At 43.9% G+C, this 27,964-nt stretch overlaps 1 protein-coding gene across 2 annotated transcripts in view; it reads right to left on the bottom strand.

Annotated features, from left to right (window-relative positions):
- The window catches only part of LOC146797512 (contactin-3-like), an 869,316-nt gene that overhangs the window by 199,228 nt on the left and 642,124 nt on the right, over window positions 1–27,964 (bottom strand). For both annotated transcript variants that reach the window (XM_085624528.1, XM_085624527.1), the window contains 3 exons: window positions 20,773–20,909; window positions 3,205–3,334; window positions 1,754–1,904 (listed from right to left, as the gene is read on the bottom strand). In XM_085624528.1, the coding sequence (XP_085480654.1) occupies window positions 1,754–1,904; window positions 3,205–3,334; window positions 20,773–20,909 (418 nt within the window). The remainder of the gene's footprint in view (window positions 1–1,753; window positions 1,905–3,204; window positions 3,335–20,772; window positions 20,910–27,964) is intronic.

The following is a 27,964-nucleotide window of genomic DNA, read 5'->3' as shown; positions in this document are numbered from 1 at the left end:
TAAATAAGTTTAAACTATAATTGTAGTTACAAAAAATGTTAGTAATTGGGATGTTGGGATCAAGTGGAAATTACACTTATAAAATGTTATAATGTAATCCCAAGGTTCTCCTATTGCACACATGGGCCTTGCAGTAGTGAAAAACAAAGTTGAGAGTTTTTCACTACCAAGACATGTGCACCGTGCCCTCTTAGTTGTCCAGTGCCTACTTTAGAGGTGACGTATAATTATAAAAGGAAGGTTTGGGCCTGGTAAAAGGTTTATTTTGCCTGGTCAACTTGGCAGTGTAACTTCACACAGGCTTTGCAATAGAAGGCCTTAGACAAAGTTAAAGGGGCACCAACGTGGGTGCCACTATCAGTGCTGGAGGCCCACTAGTAACATTTAAATGACAGCTGCTTGGTACAGGTATTACCACTGTACTAGGGGTGTGTATGAAAATTAAATATGACAATTGGAATGAACCATTATTATATTGAGGGGAGGGAGCACAAGCACGTTAGCACAGGTTAGCAGTGGTAAAGTGGGCAGAGTCCTAGAACCCTCAAAAATGAAGTCAGAAAAGTGGAGGAGGAAGGAAAAAAGTTGGTGGTGAAACCTCACTAAGGCTGTTAGGCCTAACAAAAAAGCTATCAGGTGAAATGTTTAAGGGTCCATTGTTTAATGCAGATTGTCTCGAAATATATAGATGGGGGCATTTCACTATTTGGCCAATTTTTCACTTAAACTCAGAATTATAATCAGATATAATGTTATCTATATCTAAGTATCACCAAAGCTATTGATACTACAATGATTTGTTTCTGGAAATAGATTGATCCCTCCTGATAAAACATTTATCTAACAATCTATTTTATAATATTTCAGAATTAGAATTCTGTGCATTGTGATTGTATCACCATGCTGTAATGATGGTGCATTTCAGGTCACTGCCGCCTTTAAAATCTGGAAGAGCTATATTTCAAGAGGGATTTACTTTGAAGTTAATGAGAATATAATATAATGACACGCTGATAGTATTATAATATCTAGGTCAGAGTTTATGTTCAGTGATGGATTCTGTGGCTAACTGTGTGAAATGATCTGAATTAAATATTGACTGAAATAACTCATAATTCTTCCCACTAACAACTATGGTGGCTGAGTTAACTGAGCTAGGTGAAGGCAGCAGTCCCTGACTCGTCACAGAGTTGATGGGGTCAGTGAGACGAAGTGTTAGTAATAAACACTGTGGCTTGTCATGAGGGGGAGGTCCTCTAGGCACTTTGGTGAGCTGAAGAGTTCATACCAACAGGGCTGTGACATCTTCAGCCAGAAAAGTTCACCTCAGCATCCAGGCGCCTTCACATTTAGTACACATTTAGCTTCTGGCTGCCTGACCTGAACATGAAGTAACCTTTGCTCAACCAGACAGGCACTCTTCATGTTGATAAGAGGTGGAGGGTGGGCCCCCTCTGCCCTTAAGGGCAGGCTGCTGCTGTGTTAGTGACAGCATTTGCTGTAACAAACTCTTGACACATTTCCTGATGAATTACACCGGGAGGAGAATTCCTCTTAATTGTGATTCATAATGGGTCTCAAAAGTTATTTTGTATATAGGAAAGGCTTTTCCAAATTGGAAAATGTCTTTGATGCATTCCATTCTTGGTATTTTGTGAACCACAGGCTTGATAACTGCAAAATTCTATAAAAGATCACATTCAAGACAATCCACCCGAGATCATGATAGAGAAACCCCTTCCTTTGTTCTTACCTTTCATTTTCTTTTACAAGCTCATCTCCCTTCTTCCATGTGCAGATCGCCTTTGGTGAGGCTCGTGGTTTGCATTCTAGATGAACCACACTGCCAATTTGGACCTGTATCAGAGTCTTCATGGGGCTTTGGGAAAAATCAGGAGCCAATGCTATTCACAGAGAAAACATTTTAGAATATAACTCCTTTGAACAAAAAAGCACAATGTATTAAAAAAGTAATGCAGGTAAATACAAAGTCAAAATATATTTCAAGTAATCATCTCTTTTCAGTCCCTGTATGATGCAATGTATAACCGAGCTCAGAACCTATGATTGTCCATTGGGCTTAATTATTGGCATGTTAGCCTCCATTACCTGATATCCACATCTCAAAAGGCACATGTTTGGACAAAAAATTAAGTGTTATTAAATCAAAGTTTAAGAAGGAGATATAATAAGAAGGAAACTAATCCATCTGACAGGATTTCTGACTCTCCTACTACCATAATGCAAAGATCTGGGAAGTGTGAATGGAAATTATAGTCAGTCCTCCCAGCACTACCTTTTCTCACCCGAAAACACCTGGGGGCAGATTTACAACTTCTGGCGCATCTCTGCAAATCAGCAGGGATGTGCCAGAACAGATGCGTCACGCAATCCCCCCTTTGCGCCACCACAGATGCGTCACATTTACAATGCGGCGCACCATGGTGCAAGGAGGGGCAGATGCGTGACGCATCTTGTGGCATACAGGCGTCGCATTGCTGGAGTCGTGTCGCAAGCGTGACGCAACTCCTGCAATGCACAGGTGCCGCCCATACCTAATGTGGTGCGTCACTCCTTACGCCTGCTTCAAGCAGGCGTAAGGATTTGACGCAGCAGCGTCGTAAAACTGACTCAGTGAAATCTTATAGATTTCACTGCGTCAGTTTTACGGGGCTTTCATGTGAGGGAACGCCCACCCTGCGGCAGAACGCCCACATGAAACTTGACGCTGGTTTCATGTGGCGCAGGGCTTTACAACGTGACGCATCTGCCTAGATGTGTCACGTTGTAAATAAGTCGCAACGTGGTGCATTGTTTACGCCACCGCTGCATCACAAAAGTGCCGCAACGGCGGCATAAAAGTGTCACAAGGGGCTTGTAAATCTGACCCCTGGTCTTTACCTTTCATGTGGGAAGGGTTCGGTTTTCCCCTTTGCTCGGACATTTGATAGTCTCATTGACATCATGGGTGAAGTTCCATTAAGTGAGACCACATCTTGGGTGTTGCCAGACCAAAATTGAAGTGATAGGGTGTGAGAGCCCCAGCAGCCATTTTGAATCAGCATTTGCCTTCTTTTCACTTCATTTGAACACTGAGCATTTCCTTAATGCCATTATCAGCAAGTTCAATTTTATTTGTACACTACTTTTTCAGGCAGTTTATTAATGTGTAAAGTGAAAAACTCCCAACCAAAACAAACTTACCTAACACCTTCAGTTCAGCACTGGAGTATATCACACCATGTTTGTTTTCTGCCAAGCATTGATACATGCCTGAGTCAGACAGCTTCAAGCTTCCTATCATCAGAGCCCCATTTTCAAAATGGATCCGCTCCTACATAGAAAAACAAATGGGTGAGACAAAATCTAAATGTATCTAGATACACAGAACTTGTTTACATTAAAATACAGAATCTAAAGTTACTTAAAACACAAATTTTTTATAAATAAATTCTTTTTGCATTGCTCTCTATAAATCAGGTAGCACATTATTTAGATGCTGGTGCATCATCAGACTAAAGACCCTCGTACTGCAGCCGACTCCACCAGATTTGTTCACCTGTATCGATAGTGCAGTAGGAAAAAGCAGCTGATGTAACTATGGCGGTCAAACCTCCACACCTGAGTTGGTGGTGTTGAAGGTAGATAAGTTAGAAACTTAAATCTATTTCTTTTCCCACCTTTGCTGCCAACATAAACTCTATAATCCCAATACTGCCGTTGCTGCTGCTACTTGACCACGAAGTGAATCAACCTGGTTATTGCCGTAATCTATGGTAAGCTTCCTTTTCACTAGTTTCAGTTTGCATTGTCTGTTTTCATGAGATCTGGATGCGTACATTTCAAAATCTCTCTTACAACCAATATTTAACTAAAGTGTAATGCATATGTTGTTGTTTAAGATATTTAAAGAAACAAACCTGTAAAATGATATTGTATTTGTTCCTTAATTCTTTATTTGGTAATGCTGACAGAAAAGTTCACATAAATACAAAAAAACTTTTAAAACAGTAAAACAGTAAAACCAATAGAGAAAAAAGGTAAAAGCTATCATAAGGCCATTTTGAACAATGCTTAATCAATAGACATTGCTTGTCTTATGATTTGATGAAACCCGCTACATCCATATGCCGTATACTAGTGGAGAATTAGCATCTTGTTAAGAAGGGCCATTGGGTTTAAAGGTGTAAATAGAGCATTTGTCTAGGTCGCATTGCTAGCAGCAGCGGTGGGCAGTGCAATACAGTACTCAGGAACCTACACTACCCTGACTGATTCTCCATACTCCCATTAAGAAGCGGGACAAATCAGATACAATCGAAGGTGATGTATTTGATCTGAGGATTCTGAAGACAACCCTAAAATCTCCAGTCCCCATGCTCCAACAGAGCGTTAATATCCCCTTCTTCCTGTGATTATGATAGTGCTGTCAAAAGAACAATATGTGTTTTATACATTCCTTGATCTGAGGGCAGAAAGGGCAGGACAGGTCTAGGTTAGTGCCATGTTGCCCTTATTTAGCAGTAAAGGGGAGCAACTGTAGGGTCCAAAATCTAAATGTAATGTACATCATTTTTGCCAAAGGGGCTTAGATGGAATCCATATATTCCTCCATGAGCTAAGAATCTTTGAATTCCAGGAAAGCTAGTGTCAAGGTACCCAAACTCCTGTTCCTGCTCAATTCTCCATCAATGTAACTCCATTATATCCCCTTAAATGCTGCCTTAGGGACACAGGAAATGGCACACAGTTTAATTCACAAATGTGTGCATCCCAATTTTACCATGTAAGTCTTAATTTGCTCTAATCAGGGAATCCTAGAAACTCCAGGTTGCCTGAGCAGCTCCTCCAAACCTGCCCAGTACAGAACAAGGTACGCTGAGGCCCATAACAGTCTCCAACAGAACAGAGGTGCAAGGGGTGCTTTATGAGTGATAGAGCGGTGGCTTAGATCCAACCGTAATGGCAGGAGTGGGGTACTTGATGGAAGATTCACCAAAGATCGCAAAAATTGGTTCTCGCCCACCTCCAATGTGGTAATTCTCTCATCTCCCCCATACATAGGCCTGTCTGTTTCTTGTAAGTTAAAGATTTGGATGGTCGAAGAAGCTGCGTGGAAGCTAGAACCCTTAAAGGCCCTCAGGATTCCCATTGTGTATACTACCTGTATTTGTGAAGTTTGTGCAAGATGCCTTTGTGATAATAGATACTTACACACAAATTTACATCAATCAAAAAAAAAACTGTGACCATACTTAAGTAGTTTTCCTAAACTGCAAAATTATAAACATGTGCATTGCACATTATTGGGATAATTGAAATGTAATATAATGTAGACATTGCCCTAGACAAGGTGTAAAGTTCTGTTTGTTTCAATATCTGTAAAATGAATGGTACATCTAGTCTTTAAACACTTAAATATTTATCAATGTTACATTTCCCCTTGTCTACTGCATTATCTGTATTTTAATACATTTCAATTGTCATGTTATTTTTTAAGGTTTATTGCATATATGTTTATTTTAATCACTTGCCAAGTTAGGATAAACATACCTGTATTAACACTTACATTTTTATTTTTTTAAAGATTTATTTTGGTGTAAGTGTCCATTATCATGATTAATGCTTGCACCAAAATTACAATGTCCATTACAATTTTTTATCACAAGTGTTTGCACTGCTCAAAATGTTTTACTGTCATAAATGTAAGTAATGACATGTATCACACATTTACATCATTAACATTGTTAATAATCAGTGACTTGAAAGGAAATACAAATGTCAGGAAAAAGTTTGTAAAAATAAAATATTGTTATTAATAAATGAGATACTTCTCTCAAATTATTTATTCAGGAAAAATAATACAGGGGGGCAAACACTATACATAGCAACGGCCTGTGCCATTGTTTGCCAGAAGTTGCCTCCTAAACAGACTGCCAAAGGGTAACCTCCTCAGGAAAGGGCATCTATTCGGCACAGAGAAGGCACCTCAAGGATCTTACTTGGGAAGGGTGGGTTTGGCTTTGGAAGAGGTGAAGTGGAAGGGGTCAGTTTGGGAGGGGTAAGTTTAGGTTTGGAAGTGGTGGGAGGGGGTCTGGAAGGAGTGGGTTTGAGTTTGGAATGTGTCAAGGCCAGATCATAAAGAAAATCAGAATGAAGAGAAAGCGCAGGATGGGTGGGAGATATCTGGGTTTGTGAGGTAGAGGAAGCTGGAGTATGTGATGTGCATGTGTCTGTCTGTTGAGCAGTTGAACGTGGGTCCGTGTATGTTTATTTCATTTGGGTGTGTGTTTTTTGGCAGGTGTTTTCTGATCGGGTGAGTGCGTGCATTTGGCTTTTGTTGTGGGTGCAGGTGTGGTTTTATGTGTGTGCATGTTTAGACTAGTGTGCTGTTGAGGTGGTTGGTCTGGTTGTGGTGCTTGTGGGTGTGGTGGTTGTGGTGCTCGTGGACGTGCTTGTGGCGGTGGGTGTGGTGGTGGTTTTGGTGCTAGTGGATGTGCTGGTGCATGTGGGTGTGCTGGTGGTTTTGGGGATAGTGGGGGTGGGGGTAGGTGTGGTGGTAGCTGTGGGAGTGGAGGGGGTTATGGTGGGGGTGGTTGTGGTAGTAGTTGTTGTGGTTGGGGTGGTTGTTGTGGTCATTGTGGGTGTGGTGGAGGGTGTTTTGCTTGTGGGAGTGGTGGCTGTGGTGGTGGTTGTGGTGTGTGTGTATGTAGTGTCAATGGTATCTGTGTGTTGTTTGAGTGTTTTATTGTGAATCAACGCATCACCTTCCCTGAGTGTAAGGAACTGAGGCATCACCTTCCCTGCGGCCATTTTATTTGTTTTACGTGATGCATCTAAGGTACTTTTTTTTTTTTAAATGTGTTTATTAACATTTTCTTAATTACATTACAAAAACATTGTTGAGCAGCGAAACACGGTAACATTTTCAGTGTAGCAGCAACATAATACACTAACGACAGTGATCAACAATCAAATAATTGCATCATATTCTTATACATTACGGTGGGCCTCTTCCGGTAGTACAACCTGTGCACCCCCCTTAGGGGATCAGTGTGAGTCAGAGAGTGAAAGCCCATAATGTGCGAGCCATGGCTTTCATATTTTCCAAAACTTTTTGGGGCAACCCCGTACTTCATATGTCGTATTTTCCCCCAACATATACATATCCATGCTTTTTTTTCATTCTGCTAGAGATGGAATCACTGTTGCCCCCCATGCCTTGGCCAAATCGCGTTTTGCCACCACTAATCCCAATTGAAGTAGAGTTAACTTTGGTTTGGGGAGATCAATTTCAGTTGATATTGCCAGCAGAACAAACTGAGGGTTAGGAGGAATCATCTCATCCAGAACAAGTCCCAGCTCCTCTAACAGGATGTTCCAATACCTCTGAATCTGAGAGCATTCCCACACTTTGTGAAAGAACGCACCTGCCGACGCACTACAGCGCAGACAATCTGGTGTCTCTGCCCTTCCTATGCGGTGCAGACGTGCCCTGTCATAGTACGCTCTGTGCAGAAATTTAAATTGGATCAGCCGGAGCCTGGATTTGATGGCCACCTCTCGGGGGTGCATCAACGCCATTTCCCAGTCCAGGTCCTCCATCTCACCCAGTTCTGATTCCCATTTGGCCCGCAGTTTTTGTAAAGTGTCTGGCTTGTTGTTAATGAGCGTCCTATATGTCCAGGAAACAGCCTTATCTACGAGCTCCCCCATCAGGAGTCGCCTCTTCAGCGGTGCATATTCGGGAATGTCAGTGGTGTCTACATGTTGCGCTCTCCACGCATGGGCCAACTGTATATATTTGTATAATTGAAATTTATTCATATTGTATTCGACCTGAAGATGTGAAAACATAACCAGCTCTTTACGGTGTAGTATGTCTTTAAGTTACGATATACCTAGTAAGTCCCATTGCTGGAAACCTCGTAGTTTTGCTATTTCCCGGAGTCGGTTCCCTACCCAGAGTGGAGTTTCCTTAGTGACTCGACCATCCCATTTCATTTGTCTCTCAGCCTGCTTCCAGGCTGTTATTACAATCTGTGACGCAGTCAGGAGTTGGGCAGCTCCTTTTCCCCCATATAGATAGTGTGTGTATGGGCGCTTGATATACTGAGTACGTTCAAGTACGTATGTGGGGTGATCCCTCTCTACATGTTGCCATTCATTCACAACAACTAGATGTGCCGCCCAGTAGTATGCCCTAAGGTCAGGCAGGGATATACCACCATTGTATTGATTGCGTTGCAACGTCTCCAGTGCTATCCTCGGCGGCTTCCCTCCCCAGAGAAATGTACGGGGCAGATCATCAATTTTGTTAAACACCTCAATCGGTATGATTTGGTAGGTGTTTTGCAACACATACAAAAATTTAGGGAGCAATATCATCCTATATAGTCCTGCCCTTCCAAGCAGCGTTAGTGGCAGAGTCTTCCACCTTGCAACATCCGCTCGAAAATCCCTAAGCACCCTGTGAAAATTATGGTCCAATGCCATAGTCGGGTTTGTTGTAACATATATCCCAAGGTATTTTATACCTTCCGTGCTATCTGAAGTTGGCTGGGGCAGACTATATGGCAGCCGCCCTCACCTGCAGGATACAGGTATGACATCCCCCAGTTAATTTTGTATCCCGCATGCATACCATATGCTTCACAGCAGCCCATTATTGCGGGGAGTGTCTTCTCCGGATTCGTGACATATAATAATATATCGTCTGCATATAAAGATATGCGTTCGTCAGTCTCTGCTTCTTCTCCACTCATAAATCTCGTGATGTCGGGGTGCAATCGAATCACACAGGCGAGCGGCTTCAACACCAGGGCAAAAAGCAAGGGTGATAGCGGGCACCCCTGTCGGGTGCCCCTGCCTATTGGGACTTCCCTTGACAGTACTCCATTGACTCTAACCCTGGCCACGGGTTTCTCATAAAGTACAGCTATCCACCGCCTGAATACCGGGCCGAATCCAACCTTCTCCATAACAGACATAAGAAATGGCCATTGAACAGTGTCAAATGCTTTTTCATCATCAAGGGAGAGGACCAGGTGTGGATCTTCTCGGTCACGAATCACCTCCAACCAATTATGTAGCCGTGGCAGGTTTAGCCTTGTCGACCTCTTAAGCATGAAACCCGACTGGTCCCTATGAATGAGGCCATTAATTACCATGGCGAGGCTATTTGCTAGTATTCTAGCTAATATCTTGGTCTCCATATTTATAAGGGAAATAGGACGATATGAGATACACGCCTGCGGTGGTCTGCCTTCTTTTGGAAGCACTATAATCGTGGCCTTACGCAAATCTTTAGGTAGGCTTCCCATCGCGTGCGCCTCCAAATATAATTGGAGGAGGTGTGGGCCAAAAAGCGTTGCATGTTGCTTAAAGAATTCTGAAGGTAGCCCATTAGGACCCGGTGCCTTCCCAGTTTTCATTTGGTCAATAGCCAACGTGATTTCTTCCTTTGTAATTTTATTATTCAATGTCCTGGATTCCTCATTTGTCAAGTTCGGGAGCAGTATCCCTTGAAGATACTCTTGTATGCAGGGCATCTCGGCTAGACTACGCTGCATGTAAAAGGCCTCATAATAGTCTGCAAAGGTGTTGGCTATTGCAATAGGGGTCAGATAAGTCTGACCATCCTCTGTTTGGATCTGTGAAACTCATCTATTGTTTAGTTCCTTCTTACTAAGCCATGCCAATAACCTACCAGTCTTGTCACCTACTTCATATAGGCGCCGATGCATGGCTTGCATTGCATTTTGTGCGTCGTTTTTGCCCAGCGAAAGGTATTCCTGTCTGAGAAGATGCAGATTGCGCAACAGGGGGGGTCCCCACGGGGGGGTCCCCACCCACGCTTGCCCGCAACTCCAGCTGCAGCAGTTGGGCTTCCAGCCTTGTGATCATCTCTTCTTCCTTTCTTTTTTTGTTTGCTATAATGTTTTGTGCCCTATCTCTTAACCCTGGCTTGTAGGCCTCCCATAGTGTAATAGCATAATCCACCGACCCCACATTCTCACTAAAATACAGCTCTGTATCCACCCGCAATTCCTTAGCAACTTGTGGGTCCTTGAGTACTCACAGATTCAGTTTCCATTCCCCATTCTGTAGACGTGTACGGGCACCTACTGTCAGCCACAAAGGTGAGTGATCGGAGAGGCCCCTCGCCAGATATTCTACCTTATGTACCTCCCCAATTTCCCCTGCTGGAGCAAATATGTAGTCTATCCTGGAAAAGGCTTTGTGTGCCCCAGAGTAAAAGGAATATGCTCTGGCCTGAGGGTGTTGTCTACGCCACATGTCTTCTAGTGCTAGTGTATCCACAAACTGTTTGAGTGGTGTCTCTCTGGGATTCCCTGTTGAAACAGTTGTGCGGTCACTCCGAGGGTCCATTACATCATTAAAGTCTCCTCCTATATTATGTGTGTCTGACCCCGCCTCCAACAGAATTGCTGCAAGTTTGTCCATCGTTTGCCTCTGGAGCTTGAGTGGTGAATATACACTAATAAAAGTAATGTGTCTTCTATTCCATACCCCTTTGATTGCTACAAATGTGCCACCAGGATCTGTCCAAGTGCGTTCTACTCTAAAGGGCGGGTTTTTCCTAATGAGTATTGTAACGCCCCTCGGGAAAATCCAGCGTGTGCCATGGTTATATAAACGCATCTGCCCAGGAACCCACACTGAGTACCCTTCAGGTGTGTCTCTTGTAGAAGAATGACATCAGGTTTCAACCTTTGAAAGTATGCGGCCACCCGTCCCCTCTCGACCTTACTTCCCATCCCATTCACATTCCAGGAGAGGATCGAGTACATTCCTGTGTTAGATGTGCCATTATGATGGTGCATTGCGTCTAACTCACCCACGGGTCCTTTCCCCTTCCCCACTGCCGTCGAGTTTGCAATGACATAACCCATGTTACCTCTTCGCTTTGCCACCTCACTACTACGTTACTGTGTGCAGAAATACTCAAATCTAAACAAACCCCCCCTTGCCCCAAACATGAAATCCCAAAAGGCAAACAACATCCATCATACCCCCCACTCTGCAGGCACCCCCACCCCCCCTTGATGTGTCAACAGGACAACACTGGTGCGGGTAAACTACCCAGAGGTCTGTAGCCCCCCCTCCCCCCCAACTGCAAAATACTATGAAAAGGAAAAAATAGAACACACACAACCCGCTGTATACTTCCCTTCCGCGCAGCAGATGATTCAGGTGTCCTCAATGTCTCAAGAGAATACAGCAGTTCTGCGAGGGCATCCGCCCCCGTATGTCAGTCCTCCTCGCCGTTACATGGATTTTGCAATGAACAAGGGTCCCCATCCGCAGGGCCTGATTCCGAGGCCTCCAGATGCTTAATAGTCTCCAGAAGAGGGTGTGCTGCGTCCGGCGTCCGCAATTCAGAGTTCTCCAACTGGTCCGAGTCCCAATGGGCACTAGATCTCAAGGATGTCTTCAACGCACATTCCAGGGCTGTATCATCGTCCAAATCCGATTGGTTAACTTTCGGGTGTCTGGGCCTTAATGTTCTCCCTGGTGTACTCCCAACTGATGTCAGGCGCTTGATCTTTCGCCTTCTTCTTTGCGGCTGGGGTCTCTCCCAGCCATGACTCGGCTGCGTGTTGGCAGACAGAGCGGCAGAAGGGGGTGTCCCCCGCCGCACCTGGGGCCGTTCCTCAATCCAAGTCCATGCATCCTCCGGTGTCTGAAAAAAGAGTGTGGTATCTTGGAAAATGATTTTAAGTTTGTCGAGTAATAACAACATGTATTGGATCCCAAGGGTGCGAAGTATTACTTTGATGGGGTCAAAGATGCGCCGTAGCTTCTGAACATCCCGAGAGTAATCCGGGAATACCATTACCCTCGCGTTTTCATACTTGATTTTACCCTTTTTCCGCAGTTCCCTGAGGATCAAGTCTCTGTCCTGAAAGTTCATGAACTGAGCTATCATTAGGGGTGGGTGGAATTTGCGTAATTGCGTTACGCAAATCTCCGCGAAACGGTAAAAATCTCCGCGAACACGCAGAAATTCCGCGAACACGCGGAATTGCTTGTTCGCGATGCTTTTTTCCTGTTCACAATTGCTGTTTGCGTGCTCGGGGAGAAATATCTCGCGAACACGCATTTTGAGAACGCAAACAAGCAAAAATTTCGCGAAATCGCGGAAAGCAGACTTTTGAGCAATTTCGCGTTCTCCGCGGAACGCGAAATTCCGCGAATTCCGCGAGCGGAACGGAATTTGCCGCCCAGGCCTAGCTATCATCAGTCGGGGTGGGGCTCCAGGTGGCGGTATAACCCCTGGCATCCTATGCGCCCTTTCTATGACAAAACAGGAGGAGAATGGCACCACCGGTAGGGCATCTTTAAGGAAAGTCAGGAGAAACTGTCCCGGATCTGCACGCTCTGCATTTTCCGGAAAGCCCACGAAGCGCAGGTTGTTACGGAGGGCCCTATTTTCTGCATCAACGACCCTCCAGAGTACATCATTCACTGCAGCCTGAAGATCTCTTACTTCCTTGTTCACGGTCCGAGAGGTGTCCTCAAGCACCGAGACCCGTTGCTCAACCTCCGTTATGCGTTCAGAGACCTTGCGCAAATCCTGTTGCAGAAAGGAGACCTCTGTCTGCACCTCAGCCAGTTTGCCCTCCAGGCTCTCACGAGAAGCACGGATCGCATGCAGGATCTCCTCTGTGTCCGGGTGGGGTGTCTGTGCTCCCTCCGCCCTGGTGGGCGCCGGTAGAACCTTTGTGTAACGATCCATCTTCCCCTGTCGGGCCGCCTTAGAGTCCTTATCTTTCGCCATCATGGCTGACCAGGAGGAGAACCAATGCAGTCGAGAAACGTGCAAGACCCCCAGAGGCAGAAATGCCGCGCCGGGGACTCACCTTCCAAGTTTAGCTCCGCAAGCAATCCAGAAGGACAACAATACTGCACCGGCGATGGTGCCCTGTGATGAACGTCCACTAGAGACTCTTCACCCCCACCCAACAGCCTGGCTGGCCAGATGGCAGAATTTAATGTGGTGTTCAGGGAGAACCCCAGGCCACCACAGCACAGCAGCATCAAATACGTGGAGCACCAGCGGTCACAACCTCACCAACCAAGGCTTTCTCCCCCTCTGGGCCCCTGTTTTGTGCTGTTTGCTTCAGGAGCAGGATGAGTTCCTCTATTTGTGAAGAGGGGAGAAGGGGCACCAGACGTCACTGAATAATCTCCTGGCCCCTTGGGAAAATCGTGGTGAAAGCGAGGGACACCAAAGACTTCACTCTATGGGGGGTAGAGGCCTCCCCGCAATGTCCTCCATAAGCCCGTGGGTCTTCAAACAACGCAGCTCTTGCCCCACTTAATACAAATTACTGCCACTCTGCCTCAATCCATACAGGCTGCCGCGCCGGGGGAGTGGAGTAGCACACCGCGTAGCAGTCCCCCAGCGCTTCTAGGCAGCATGTGCCAATGAGATGCGCCACTCACTGCAGCTCTTCAACAGTATTCCCCACACCGCCCGCGGGCCACATCTGAAGTGCCAGACCCAGCGGGTTTCGTCTCCCCGATCACTGCTGCTGCGATCTTTCTCTCAGCGCATCCAGCAGGCAGCGTTCGCCCACTGCGGGTGCTCCCCCCTGCGGGTCGATGTCTCCCACCACTCCTGGGCCCAGGCGGGGGGACCCCAACAACAAAGTCCGCACCCGGGACTTCAGCGCTGAGTCTCCCAGCACCACCAGCCACTCGGGGAAAAGACTTACTCGTCCGGTCTCACCACCCCTATCGAGCCAGTCCAGCCGCCATCTTGCAGGCTGCGCGCTGATCGTCGCGCTGGTCAAAGCCCCGCCACCAGGCACCAATGAGCTCCCAAACGGTTCACCGGAGTCGCCCTCATCTGCACCGTCACCTCCGGAGCCGGTAAGTGGGGGTAACGGCTGAGAGGAACAGGATTAGCACAGGATAAATGTCAGGGCCAGCGGAGCTCGCGGAAGACTCGGCTACCCGGCCATGCAGTTGGCCACGCCCCATCTAAGATATTTTTGAGAAAAGTGTCTCATTTACAACTTGCATTGAACTGAACTATTTCTAACATTTGAAAGCCTTATTTTTAATACAGTATTGTGGATGTTTGTTGTTTGGTCTTTTTCTGGTTTAGTTAAAGACTACTTATTTTTCTAAACCGGTGTGGTGTCCATTTGTAGTGTTTTCACTGTATTACTGTATGTGTTCACAAATGCTTTACACACTGCCTCTGAGATAAGTCTGTCTGCTCATGCCAAGCTACCAAGGGGGTGGGCAGGAGTTATTTTAGGAGAGTATCCCCCTTACCCTGACTAGAAACAAGGGTCCCTATTTGGACAAAGGTACCTACCTCTGCCAATTAGAGACCCCCATTTCTAACAAAGAGAAAATCTGCTGGGGTAAATGCAGTGAAAACAGAAAACACAGGAATAAAGGGGGCTCATTACGATGGCGGAAAAATAGCCACCGCCGGGCCGGTGGTGGCGATCATTCCGCCATCGTCATGAGATTTACCCCCTGCCACATTATGATGGCAGTAGGTATCGCGGCGGACAGAATGTCCGTCCGCCGCTTTTCCGCCGGTAGCAATCATCACGATTGCCTGGTGGAGTGGTCAGCATGCTTACAATGGTGATCACAATCATGATGCCTGTGGAAGCCAGCCTTTCCGTGGTGGTTGAACCGCCATTGAAACGCTGAGGGAGTATTACTTCAGGGACCCGTTGCGGGCCCCCCTTGTGTTGGGAGGAGTTGTGGGTGTGGGTACCCCCCTACATTTCACTGCACCAAGTGGCAGGCACAGTGTAGTGCCTGCCACGTAGTGCAGTGAAATGCACAACATGCTCTTTTTAACATCAGCTCTTTTTAACATCAGCAGCCGCCACCGCAATGTTAAAGGTGCGGAATCTGACCGCAGCAGTAGTGGTCCCATCATAATTGTATATGCGGGACCGCCGCATGCATGGCGGTCGGACCCAATCACCGCTACGGTGGCGGACTTGCGTAATGAGCACCAAGGTCCTCTCCTTGATTTTTATCTGCAGTCATCCCTTATTGCTTCTCTTAATTATATTTCTTTTGAGGGTCATATCTTCAAATCATTGAGAATTGCAGACATGTTAGTAAACGTTTCTAGGTTTAAAAAATGACTTAATTGGTGTGTTTGGGACAATAGACTGTTAACCGGGAAGAGCATGTTATGAACTTCCATGAAGTTAGTGAATCAGTGTCTTTTTTAGGTAAATATTATTTCATCGAGTAAAACTGGTCTTACCCTGATAACTGAGGAACAGTCTTTGCCTGGGAAAAATGTATATAAAGTGTTTAAGCCACACAAAAGAACATTAAGTTTAAGAAATCAATAGGTAAAATTCCCAAAACAAGGTTGTAAAGAGAAGAATACTTTATTTTGTAAAACAAGGCCAACACAAATTGAATAAAGAGTTATAAATGTTTGAAGAAAATGTCAAAAGGCATCCATAAGAAACAGTGGGTTGTAAACATTTCCAGCATCCACTAGAGGCCACTGCTGAACTAAAAACTAAAAATAGTTACCAGCAAACTGTGCTATGGGTTGAAAGGGCAAGGAAAGGATAGTTACATTATAGGTGGAGAACGCAAATTCCCCTAAACATCTAAGGTTGCTGATTATGTTTCTCCTGTTCCTTCTAAAGTTCTGAGATTTTGTAGAAACTGCTGCCTGGGTACTAGAAGTGGGAGACACGTTTAACCTTTCTCTTCAGCTAGTGATTCATCACCAGTCCTATTTCCTACTGGTCTGTTTACTTTTTGCAAAGAAGCCCTTCTAGTCAGGTATCTATTCATTGTATTCTAAAGACTGTTTGAAGGGAGCCTTTCCTCCTTTCCTCTCGTAGTCAGTGTCTGCTGATTGCTGATGAGGCATAATTGTAACCTAAACAAATTCCCACATTCAGTTCAGTTCTGTTTTGTAGTACATCCTGCTCCTTTAGCCACCAAAAATCCCATATCAATCCTTTTTGAAGCTCTCACAGAATGGCAGTACCAGTTAGCCTCTGTGTTAAGCTCACCCACTCCCTGAGGCTGGCATAGCAAAAACATATTTTTCACTTTTCTCCTATCCTACCAAGGTACCTTTCCAAACTGCTTTTGGGCCCCAGACAATGTTTGTGGTTACTGGAGACAGCCTGGGTATAGGCCGGCCCACTCTTTTGAGCCCACACAGCCCACACAGAATTTTAAATTTCTCATCTTTAGTGCTTTCCCACTAAAGGTCCTAAAGGCTTCACCACAATCTTGTCTAATAGCTATCTGGCCTCATGGACCCCTTCTCAATCACAGCCTGCTGCCTTATCCTGCTGAAGATTTTTGACTTTCATTTCAGAGGCTTTGTCAGAAGTAAAACTTCCAACCAGAAAGAACTTAGGGGCATATTATCAAGACCGGCGATAAAATTATCGCCGCTTTAGCAGCAGAAAACTGCCGCTAAAACGGCGATAATGGGCTTGATAATATGCTCTATGGAATTCCAATTGAAGCCCATGTTAGATGTGAAGGACATCTAACCTGAGCTTCAATTGTAATTCCATAGAGCATATTATCAAGCCCATTATCAACGTTTTGCGATAATGTTATCGCCGGGGTTGATAATATGCCCCTTAGTTTCTGTTTTCGACCCACGGTTGCCCAAAGTCATGCCTGGGTCTCGGTCGAGCACAATACGATGCCTGCGGTTAACACTTAACTCTTTTGGTTGCTAATTTGATTCATAACTACAAAAATCATATCTCCTGTTCCCCTTACTAGATTCTTGCTGTTTAGTCACTAAAGTATGTTCTATTAGGCAAACTGGAGTTGGATGTTTATTTTGTTGTTTTTTCAACTTTTTAACTGTTTAGATCTTCTAAATGCATTACACATTTTCTAAATATAGCCTGTCTGCTCTGTACCATCCATACCAGGGGTTAAGCCCTGGTTTAAATTACTGAAACTTTTACTGACTCTGACTTGAGCACTTTCTCACAGGTAAACAAACAATAGCCAGACAATATATACCAAATTAAATTGCCTTATGGAAAACAGCTATTTGCTTTTCTTAAATCTAGGGATACATTTTCCTAATTTACTTTGAGGTAAGCCAACATTGTTGTCTACCTCATTAAAAATTCACCATTCATGGACCAATTGAAATAGCTCATCATGCAGAGCACTACATAATTATCTCAGGTTAAGCGTGTTACACGTTTTCACCTAACTGCTTATGCAGGTAAACTGGTCCTCCTCTTCCTTCCACAATAAACAGACCACAAGCTAAAACTTATCATGAACAGGAGGAGAATAATATCTCAGCTGCTGTCATGAACACAGACTGTTTTCTCGAACAAGGAAACATGTTCTCATTTGATTCTTACATCATGTCTGTTATCAGAATATGATATGGCCACTTGTCATACATTCCAGTGGGAGTATAAATTACAACAATTGATGTTGATGGCCTTGTTCTTTCCATTAAGATATCCAAAAAGCCAATATCAATTCCAGACGTGTTATTTATTTATCATTTATTCACTGTACCACCTGGAAGCCGCGTGCAGCCTGCCCGTCTTTTGAATGTGTCCTCCTGGTGAACTGCAAAACTTGGCATCTATTTACTTGATTCTGTACTAACAAAGGCGAAAGTATTTATTTACACATTAGCTGAAGTAAAGGAAAAAAGTGAAGGAGGTTGTGCACTATTTATTTTTATTTCCCCTTCATGTTTAAAGACATTATAAAACAAACGTGTAAAAATATGATACAGTCTATGCAAAATTCTCAAAAGTGCATGTTTCCATCATGGGGAAGTGTTACACCTTATTACATCAGATTATAGTGCTGCATTTAAGTGTCATTAGTTTTCAACCAGAAACTTAGGAATGTTCATGTTATGTTATGTTATGTTATTTTGATTTTTAACGCGCACGGCTACTCATGAGTGTCCCGGTGCGATGTCTGAAGGGGAGCAAGCCCTCCGAGTCAGAGACCTGCCACCCAGCCTCTGGTACTTAAATCGGGGAACCAGTGCGAGACGGTGAGATGCCGATCACAACTGTCTCGAGGGCATCTAGAAGGTAAACCGCTTTTGCAGATAGGATGGGCCAACACCATTCATGGCGCGATGGGCTAGGACCAGCGCTTTGAACTTCACCCGTTCCGCTACGGGAAGCCAGTGAAGGGAACACAAGTGATGACGCACGCTTTGTCTGGTGGAGATGCCCAGAAGAAGTCTAGTTTTAACATTTAAGTTTATTCATCAATGTTCCAATGTAATACAAAATAAGAAAACAGCAAATACATAAAATATACATTGGAGTAATACGAAAGCAATAAAGACAATTCAATAAAACTGTAAAAGGGGGGAAAGAAAGGGTAAGGAGGGGGAGGGTAAAGATAAGAGAGGAACAAGAGAGAGGAAACAATTATAATAAATGTAATATTATTATAAACTTCAAGAAAAACAATACACATGAGTATTCGCTATAAATGGAAAAAACAATGTTGTTAATCAAGTTGCAGAAGTAAAAAACATCAAAGGGAATATTAATAAGGGTCTTTGTGAATTTAGTTAAAAGACAACAAGGGTATCATGGAGGTTTCCGTACTTCATCAGGAGTTTGAACTAATGGAGCCTTTTGTGAGGCGATATAAGTTAAATATGTAGAGATAGGTAGCCATAAACGATCTCTTTTGGTGAAAGAGAGCCTAATAAAAATATTAGAGGGAGAAAAAGGAATGTTTGTTTTAAAAATTTTGTTAATTTGAGACCAGACTGATTGCCAAAAACGGTTTACAGAAGTGCAGTGAAAAAGCATATGCAGTAAGTCAGCATATGTGGCAGAGCAAGACAAACAGGATGGAGAGGCATCTGTGTTGAAGGAGGCCAATTTTGCGGAGGTAAATAAGAGGCGTTGATAAATAAAATAAAGGGTTTGAAATGTATTAGCAGCTCTGGACGTCTTATGGATTTTGAGCCACAACTTGTCCCAAAGAGGGATAGTCCAACACTCAAGAAAATTTTTCTCCCAAGCCAATTCAACTTTTGTTTTGTTCCTATCGGAGAAAAAAGATAGGCTATTATAGAGAGCAGAGGCTGAAGAAGAACTAGATAGTAAGGGATAAAGCCGGGAGACTCTGGAGGAAGGGGAAGACGTAGTCGGCAAAGAGAGAAGATATTGGCAGAGCGGAGGATATAGTCAATCATATTGAGCTTTAAATGAAGATGGTAAGGAAAATTGTGTCTGCAGCTCCGAAAAAGATAAAGGGGTGTTGTTACTTACTAATTGAGAAATCCAAAGCAAACCCTTAGATCTCCAAGATTTCCAGTAAAAGGTACGGTTATTAATCCTTAATAGATTGTTATGCCAGATGGGTTGTTGATTTATTGAGGTAAACGAAGGATAAGAGGATGGTAGTAATGGAACAAGAAGTTTACGTGTATGGGAGATGACTGGAGTTCGAAAAGATAAGATATTGTTAGTAAAGGATAGAGATTCGTTAAAATGAAAAGGTGATAAAAAGTAATTTTCTATATTCAACCAAATGGGCGAAGGAGTGGTCTGATCGAGAGAAAGCCAACAGGAAGATTGTTTTAATGAAAAGGCATAATGATATTGTTTGAAATCAGGGAATTTAAGACCGCCAGAAGATTTGTCTTTCTTTAGACAGAGCTATTCGGGGAGGTTTGTTTTTCCAAAGAAATTTCATTAGGAGAGTATCAATTTTTTAAAAGTAAAAGTCAGGAATATGTACAGGAATCATGGAAATAATATATAACACTATGGGGGAGAGCATAATTTTAATGGAATCTAGTCGGCCCCACCAAGATAGAAAAAGTGGATGCCAGCGATCAATAGAATCAGATAGAACTTTGATTGTGTGATCAAAATTTTATTTAAGTGTTTCCGGAATGTTTGAAGAAAACCACAGGCCCAGGTACTTTATCTTAGAAGTTTGCCATGAAAAACCCGTTGGAATTAAATCTTGTTTATTGCAAAGCACATTTAAAGGAAGAACTTCACATTTGTCTGAGTTAAGCCGGTATCCGGATAATTGAGAAAAGATGTCAACTTGTTGTAGAAAAGACGGAATGGATGTAGAAGGATTAGAACAATATAAAAGAATGTCATCCGCATATACAGACATTTTAACATGGGAGGTATCAAGCTGGAAACCGGTAATTTGAGCGTCTTGTCTAATTTTAGATAAAAAGGGCTCTAAAGCAATTATAAATAAAAGAGGAGAGAGGGGACAACCTTGACGCACTCCTCTCAAAAGAGGAAAATAGTCTGAGATTTTACTGTTAACAAACATTGAGGCTTTAGGGCCCGACCCAGAAGAAGTATAGCTGCCGAATTCTGGACTACCTGGAGCTTTTTTATCAGGTAGCCAGGAATGCCCAATTCCATCTCTGACAGCAATGCCATCATTGTACCAAGAGTCAAGTCAGTTGTCATGTACATCCTCTATGCTGTCCAGATTCTTCTTTTACTTAGAGCAACATTATAGTCTATTAAATTCAACACAATAGAAGTCTCTGTATAATGCACACCTGCTTTCAATTAGGGAAAGCAAATTGTGGTATCCTTTACTGAAATGAGTCTTTCCAGTTTTGTAAGAATATATTTTTGACTCTTAAATGAACTACCACCATCCAGAACACATATTTAGCATTATGGACACAACTGATATATACGTGTCTTCCATATTTGATGGTGCAATGTCCAATACTGTAGCAATGTGTGATTCTACCTCTGCTGTGAACTGTTCTCCATTTTTCAGCCATCTGTAGGACGGTTTAGGTTTTCCGCTGGCTCTGCATTCCCAGAAGAGTCGCCCCTCAATTGCAGCTTCCACATTTTTTATTGTTTGCAGCCAGTGTGGTTTCGCTGCATAAAAATATTAAACATTTATTAAAAAGAACCCATTTAACAAAGTAAATTCAGGAGCATAACTAATGCAACACATTAGATAACGATGTAATTTAAACTGTAACAGAGAAAAACATTGTACCCAAGTGCACAGTTCCTCAAATTAACACACCCTTAAAAAAAAAAACGTTTTCTAAAAAACTATTCAGAGTGAGGGATGGCCATGCATATTTTAGATACATAACACGTGATTAAATTATTGTTTTTATTAATTATATATTTGAGAATGTATTGACAGAAGCTCATGACCAATATCATAAAATGATGTCAAGATAAATTTTGAAAATCAAACCATCCAATGTCAAAGGTTCTACTAACTTAACATGCATCGAGACTACATGCCGGGTTTTGATGTGAATTGATTATAAATCTTCCATATGCTGAAAATCAACAATGCCATGGTTGTGAATGTCTGCTCATAGAAGGCCACTCTTAGCAGATATACTGCCCTTAAAATAATCTAGCACTTATTTTGAAAAAAGTTTGACTTAAATAAACATACAATTTAAAAACACTTTTTACATTACAACCAAGAGATTGCTCTAGCTACTACACCAATGCATTTTGTCAGCAGCATACCTTGTCATGTTGAAACCTTGTCAGCACATAATATCATAAGAATTGGGGAGTTCTGAAATCCTTTTAAAATAAAATGGACCAATTTTCACATCAGTGAAAATGCTTTTTAAAGGTGTTTCAGAATTTAATCCACTCCGAAACATTTCACACATTACTAATGAAGCCATTAAGTAGCATTTATTGGCCTTTTCCAAAATGCATCCAATGGGGATTCGGGGGGGAGGGAGCTAGGCTTGCCTTGCCCCTCTCTGGCATGTCATGTGGGTTGTGTGCTACTGGGAAGTGCAAGTATGGGACTGATGGGCTTTCTGCATGGGAGGAGCTTTGGATGCTGAGGAAGAGATGCGGTGCGAGGACCAGTGTTTTGGGACTGGTTTTGCCAGGAAGAGAGGTGCAGTGCGGATATCACGCAGAAGAGGCATTTCATTGATGAGTCGCTTTGGTTCTTTGGGTTGGAACGCAGGCCTAGCAGGGGCAGCCAATCAACAGCAGGTTGCAGGAGTGTTGCCCACGGCTGAAGGAATGAGTAAGTTATAGAGGAAATATTGTCGCAGCGCTCAAGATGACACTGCCGGTGCAGGAGGCACTGGAACCAATAGTGATATTAGATTCCAATTCAGAGAGGGATCATATTTGTAAGGACACAGTTTATCATTTGGTTTTGGGACACATTTCACTGGAGGGTGGACAGTATATGGTGCAGGCTTTGAGTTCTGCATTAAATGTTTTTGGTTTGGTTGTGGGGCAATTTAGTCCCATGATAAATAAGGTACTGAATGGGATGTGGAAAACAAGGAATTCTCTCCCCGCCAATGTTGCGGGGCCAGGGATTGCTAGGGTAACGTGGGCCAGAGTAGGTTTCAACAGGTGGCACCTATGAAAATTCAGGAGGAGCAGTGCACATTAGGTTGGGTCAAGAACATAAGGAGCCTTTCAGCGGTGGCCTACAGACACCGGTCAAGTCTGATGAGTTTTGTAGGCATCAGCATGAACAGAAGGAGAAGTCTGGGGAGACTCTCCTGACCGCGAGGGCGCAGTGGGCAGTGCCCTGGGTTGATGATGGTGTCAGCGATGGGTAGGTGCCCAATACAAGTCCTAAAGGGAGGGAGAGGGTGTTGCCTGGTCTGGATGGGGAATTGTTGGATTATGATGAATATGAGTTATCAATGAAGGAAGAGCAAATAAGGGAAGACAAGGTCTCTGGGGAGAAACGGAGTGGTTTATCAAGGACTGTGGGGTGGAGAGGGTAATGAAGGTCAGGATTTTGTTGTTTTTTATGGCAGGGAAAAAAGGAAGAAGCTGGCAGGAGTCGACAACAGAAGGACAGCAGAATGAAAGTGGCTTAGTGAATGTTGAGAACAGGTAATTATATAAGATTGAAAACCCATGTGTACAGGGTTCTGGGAGATGCAAGTGCTGTGACTAGTGTCAGTGGGTGTGGGGAATGGTCCAGTGGAAGTGGTTGTAGAGGGCATGCTCGAAAAGGTAAGGACAAGATTACCAAGGAGGGCAATGGTACAGTTACAAAAGGCGATGTTGTAAGGGACACATATTTAGAAACAACAACAGGTGAAAAAGAAAAGTCAACAGGGGGTGATGGCCAATCTGGGTAAGTATAAAAAACAAAATGTTGTTGTAATTGAGTGTGTCAATGCATTTGGGGGCGCATTTGATACAGGCCACGAAAGAAAAAATGTAGAAAAGAGAATTTATAGATGTTTTCAAACTTTTACATACAGAGGCGCAAGCCAAAGAAGGGTCAATGGGAGAGGAGTTGGAGTTGGTAAGACGGCCCGAAGGTTCCTGACTGCTATTGAAAACTGGACATCAGCTTTTTTATTTTACGCTAGTGTTTTCTGCAAGCGCCATACAGAAAATGATTTGTAATTTTGAAATATATGAGTGTGTTGAGGAGAGCTCAGCTAGATTTTGGTGGTTTTGCATGGTTTTATATGATAAGGAGTTAAGGGCAAGTTTAAAGAATGGGGTGAAATAGACAATGAGTTATGGATGCAGTGGATGAGGGAAGCCAGACCCATACCGGTGGTACATATGGCAAGTGGTCTACCACTAAAGTACTAGCCCTTTCTTGGGCACCCCACCAAATTTGGGGGGGGGTTTGCAGGGAGTTGACAATGACCACAAAACAGGATGTGCTGGTCACTTAACAGAGGGAGCTGCTACACATTGCAGTGATGATTTAGGCACAATTGTGGCAATTGTGGGTGAAAGCATCCAGCGTTGCACTGTTTGGCAATCTACCCTTTAGGTGGCCAGGCAGTAGTGGTCCATGGAGGGAGTGACGGTGGGCAGTGAGGCGGGGCGGGGGAGGGGCAGGGTGGTGAAATGTAAATACGGGAATATGGATGAACGGAGGTAAGTACACATTTAAATAAGTAAAACGAATTTCGTTGCACGCGCTGCATCGCATTTTGCGATGCAGCGCGCGCAAAGGAATTCATTTTATTTATTTAAATGTGTACTTACCTCCGTTCATTCATATTCCCGTGTTTACATTTCACCACCCTGCCCCTCCCCGGCCCCGCCTCACTGCCCCACCGTCACTCCCTCCACGGACCGCTACTGTGGCCAGGCCAGTACAGGGGTGTGTCAGGGGTAGAGGAAAGCAACAATTGGGGGCAAAAGTGGCCTATTCCAGTTGATGTGAAAGTTTTAAGCTATTTGTAACAGTTTTATCTATCGAAACAGGAAGCAAAATGTTGTTTCTGGGGATTTACTGAAGGTTTTCATTTATTTATAAAGGTCCCAGGCAGAGGAGGTAGGCTTATAAACTTAGATCGGCGATGGCCAACCCTAGGATTGTGAGGTGAAAATTGCAGAAGGAAGAAAGAACAGGAAGAATTTTATGTCCCTTTGATTAAGGGCCATTAGAGAATTTGACAATTTCTTCTTTGGGAGTGGTCTCCAAAAGACAATGAGGTGAATATAGGTTGATTCATCACCTGTCTTGGTGCCATGGTGAGTCTGTCAATGATTTCATAAAGTGTACTATTCTTCCATAGATTAAGCTATCACATTCTTGAGGGCATGTAGTGAGGGTGCCGAAATGGCGAAGTCTGATATCAAGTCCACATTTAGACTTTTGCCTATTCATCCGGATGATTTATTCTTACTTGGCTTTAAAATTGACTGGATGATTTACATTGACAGACTGCTGCCCATAGGCTTGATCAGTTTCTTGTTCCTTGTTTGAAAAGTTTAGTTGTTTTTTTAAATGGGTCTTCCTGTACAAAAGTGGTGTCCATCATGTGTCACATTATCTGGACGATTCTTTGCTGGTGGGCTAAAGTAACTCAAGTGATTGCTGGAGAGCTTTGATTGCATTTCAAATGGTTATGGCAGAACAGGGTGTGCCTTTAGTTCTGGAAAAAACCAAGGGTCCACTTACGACCATCACCATTTTAGGCACTGAGTTTGATTCAGTGAACATGGACGTTTGTTTGCAACAAGACAAGATGCAGAGGCTAATTGAAATTTTGGGAAAAGCTGAGGAGTGACCAAATTTGAATTGAGAAAGGTGCAACAGCTCCTGGGTCATTTGAATTTTGCCTGTAGAGTTGTATGGGCTGGGAGTCTTTTACAGGCGAACCGGTTGTTCAGTGACTGGGACTGTGCTACCACATAACAGAGTGTATTTACGAGCAAATGTGAAAGCAGATTTGACAATGTTGATTACATTTTTTTGAGATTTAAATGTTATGACAGTGCTATAGACGGACAAGGATTGGCTTTGGCAGGTCCAAATATTTTCTGATGCAGCTGGAACACATGGCTCTGGCTGTTTTAGGATGGGTGAATGGTGGCTGAGCCTTTACCTAAGAGTTCGCTGGACAAGATGCAAAGCATTTCCTTTCCTGGAGTTCTTTTCTCTGGTCAAAGAATTGGCTTGTGGGGAAAGCTGTTAGCTAACAGAAAGTGGTTTTCAATGTGGTCAACACAACTGTGGCTACCATGATTAATTACCAAAAAGTGTAAGATGAGATAGTTTTACATTTGTTGAGCATTGTCTCGCTGTGTTGTTTAAGGTTCAACATTTTGTTATGGCGAGACATGTACCTGGTGTGGATAGTAACGATGTCAATGCATTGTCAAGTTCACAGTGGCAGTAGTTCTGTGAGTATGGACTGGGAGCAGATGCAGTGAGGACCAGGATGCCTCTGGGAGCTGGGTGTATTCGAGTGCTTGATATTATTGAAAGTCTGAAGTGAATATCACAAAAACGTCCTACCAACAGACATAGAAAGAGTTCCTAAACTCTGGGGCATTGAGGAGAGGTTCGGATTGCTCAGCTTTTTCCTTGAGACAAGCTGATGCAGTTCTCTTTATACTGGGTCACATTTATCTGGGCCTTTCTGCAGTTACCATTGCTGGTAAGATGGCAGGAGAAGTGCATTGTAGGGTTGTAGGAGGTTGGGCTAGGGAGGGAGGGGCAGGGATCGACAAACAGAGATGGATTTCAGGTAAACTACTGTTAGCCATAGTTGACAATTTGCATTTGGTATGCTTTTCTTCTTGGGAAATGTTATTCTTCCCATTATGCATGGTTTGACTTTTTCGTGGGCCAATTAGTGTTTCTCAGTTGTTCGGTTAATTGTGGCATGATGTCTTTTGAGATGTCACGTGACAGTTTCAGCTACTGAGGTAAGGATTGTGCTGGGGCACGCTAAAATGGATCAGTTGGGCTGGGATCAGGCGATGCTCTTGAGAAAATGTTTGACTACATCTTGTCATGTGAGCAGCTGGTTGCACTTGTCACTTTTTTTAGGGGGCTGGGATTTGGATTTTTGTTCATGAGGACGACTCATTCTTGATGTCTTTTCAGTTTTTGCGAGTATGCCTCAGCACCACCTTGTTCAATACTTACATACCGCCCCTGGCCAACATCATCAGAACCCACGACCTCAAACTAATATCCTACGCAGATGACACCCAGCTCATTCTCTCACACTCAGAAGACCCCACCACCACTAGGAGAAACTTCCACAACTGTATGACCAGTGTCACCCATGAAGACTAACTGCCTGAAACTCAACACAGACTAGAGGAAATGCTGATTTCGGGAACAACACCTCCCCATGGAATTACACCTGGTGGCCCTCAGAACTGGGACCCATAATGATGGAGCACGCCCACAACCTTGGCATCATCCTGGTCAGCAAACTCACCATGAAATGCCAGCTGAATGTAATCTCCTTCTCCTGCTTCCAGACCCATCAGCATGGCTCCCCGTCAACACCAGGAAAACCATAACTCAAGCCCTAGTCATCAGCCGGCTGCACTATGGCCACGCACTCTACACCAGAAATCAGCATCCAACTCCTGACAAGACTCTGGACAATGCTGAATGCTACTGCCAGACTCATTCTCCTCCTTGAATAGCCCACATCACCCCCACCTCAGGAGCCTCCGCAGGCTTCCCATCCAGAAAAGTTGCCAATTAAAGTTGCTGATACACGCCAACAAGGCCCTCTACAACCAAGGACCAACATACATCAACCACTGCCTGAACCTCCACCAACCCTCCAGACACTTTCGCTCTGCCTCCAGTGCCCTGGCATGCACTTCTCGCATCCACCAAAGCTACAGTGGAGGACACTCCTTCTCCTACCTCGCTGCCAAGTCCTGGAATGACCGTCCCTCCACCTCCAAACATCATCCTCTCTTCCTTCAGAAAAGGGTTGAAGACCTAACTTTTTGACTGAGCCCTGAAAGAACGTAGCACAAGAATGTAGTACGGATACCCACATGGGTGATTAGCTGCCTGGGACTCATTCCTTTAGGATAGGTGCAACAACTGAAGCCCGGAGTAGAGGTGTGTCTGAGGGGCAGGGGAAGTCTTTGGGCAGATGAGGATCACAATGTTATAAATGTTGCATTCAACCACGTTTGCAATTGTGATATACATATATATTTTTTCAAAGCAGCAATCTTCCCACAGATTGGATTGTGGGAAATTCATTTGTTCGCTAGGCAGCAAAATAAGCTGAAGCAAGAATTTTCAACAGACAAATGGATTTGAATGGTGCCAGGGTAGTGGTTGGGGAATGGTAGCATGCACTGGGGGAGTTGTTGTCCAAATGGGTCAGTAGTAAGATATGTCTGGATCTATTGGTTATCCATTTAGGGAAAAATGACTTTGTTTTTCTTTCTGGCATTGGTATCTTGAAAGTAATGAAAAACAACTTGTCCTTGATTCTCGACAGCCGGTCAGGCACGTACATTTCTTGGGTTGAGATGGTACAGAGATGAGGCTGGAGGGGGCGAGGAAACCTCATGCAGTTGAAAAACAAAGGAGAAAGGTCAATAGGGAAATGCAGAGTTTTTATAAAGGATTAGGTATTTCAGTCCTGGAGCATGATGAGTTGACACAAGAGGAGCAGTTTTTGTTTAGGCAGGGGGGTGTCCATTTGTCC

The sequence above is a fragment of the Triturus cristatus genome, chromosome 9, assembly GCF_964204655.1.
Source record: "Triturus cristatus chromosome 9, aTriCri1.1, whole genome shotgun sequence".
Lineage (NCBI taxonomy): Eukaryota > Metazoa > Chordata > Amphibia > Caudata > Salamandridae > Triturus > Triturus cristatus.
The sequence above is the reverse complement of the archived record's forward strand: the minus strand, read 5'-3'. Positions and strand labels throughout refer to the sequence as shown.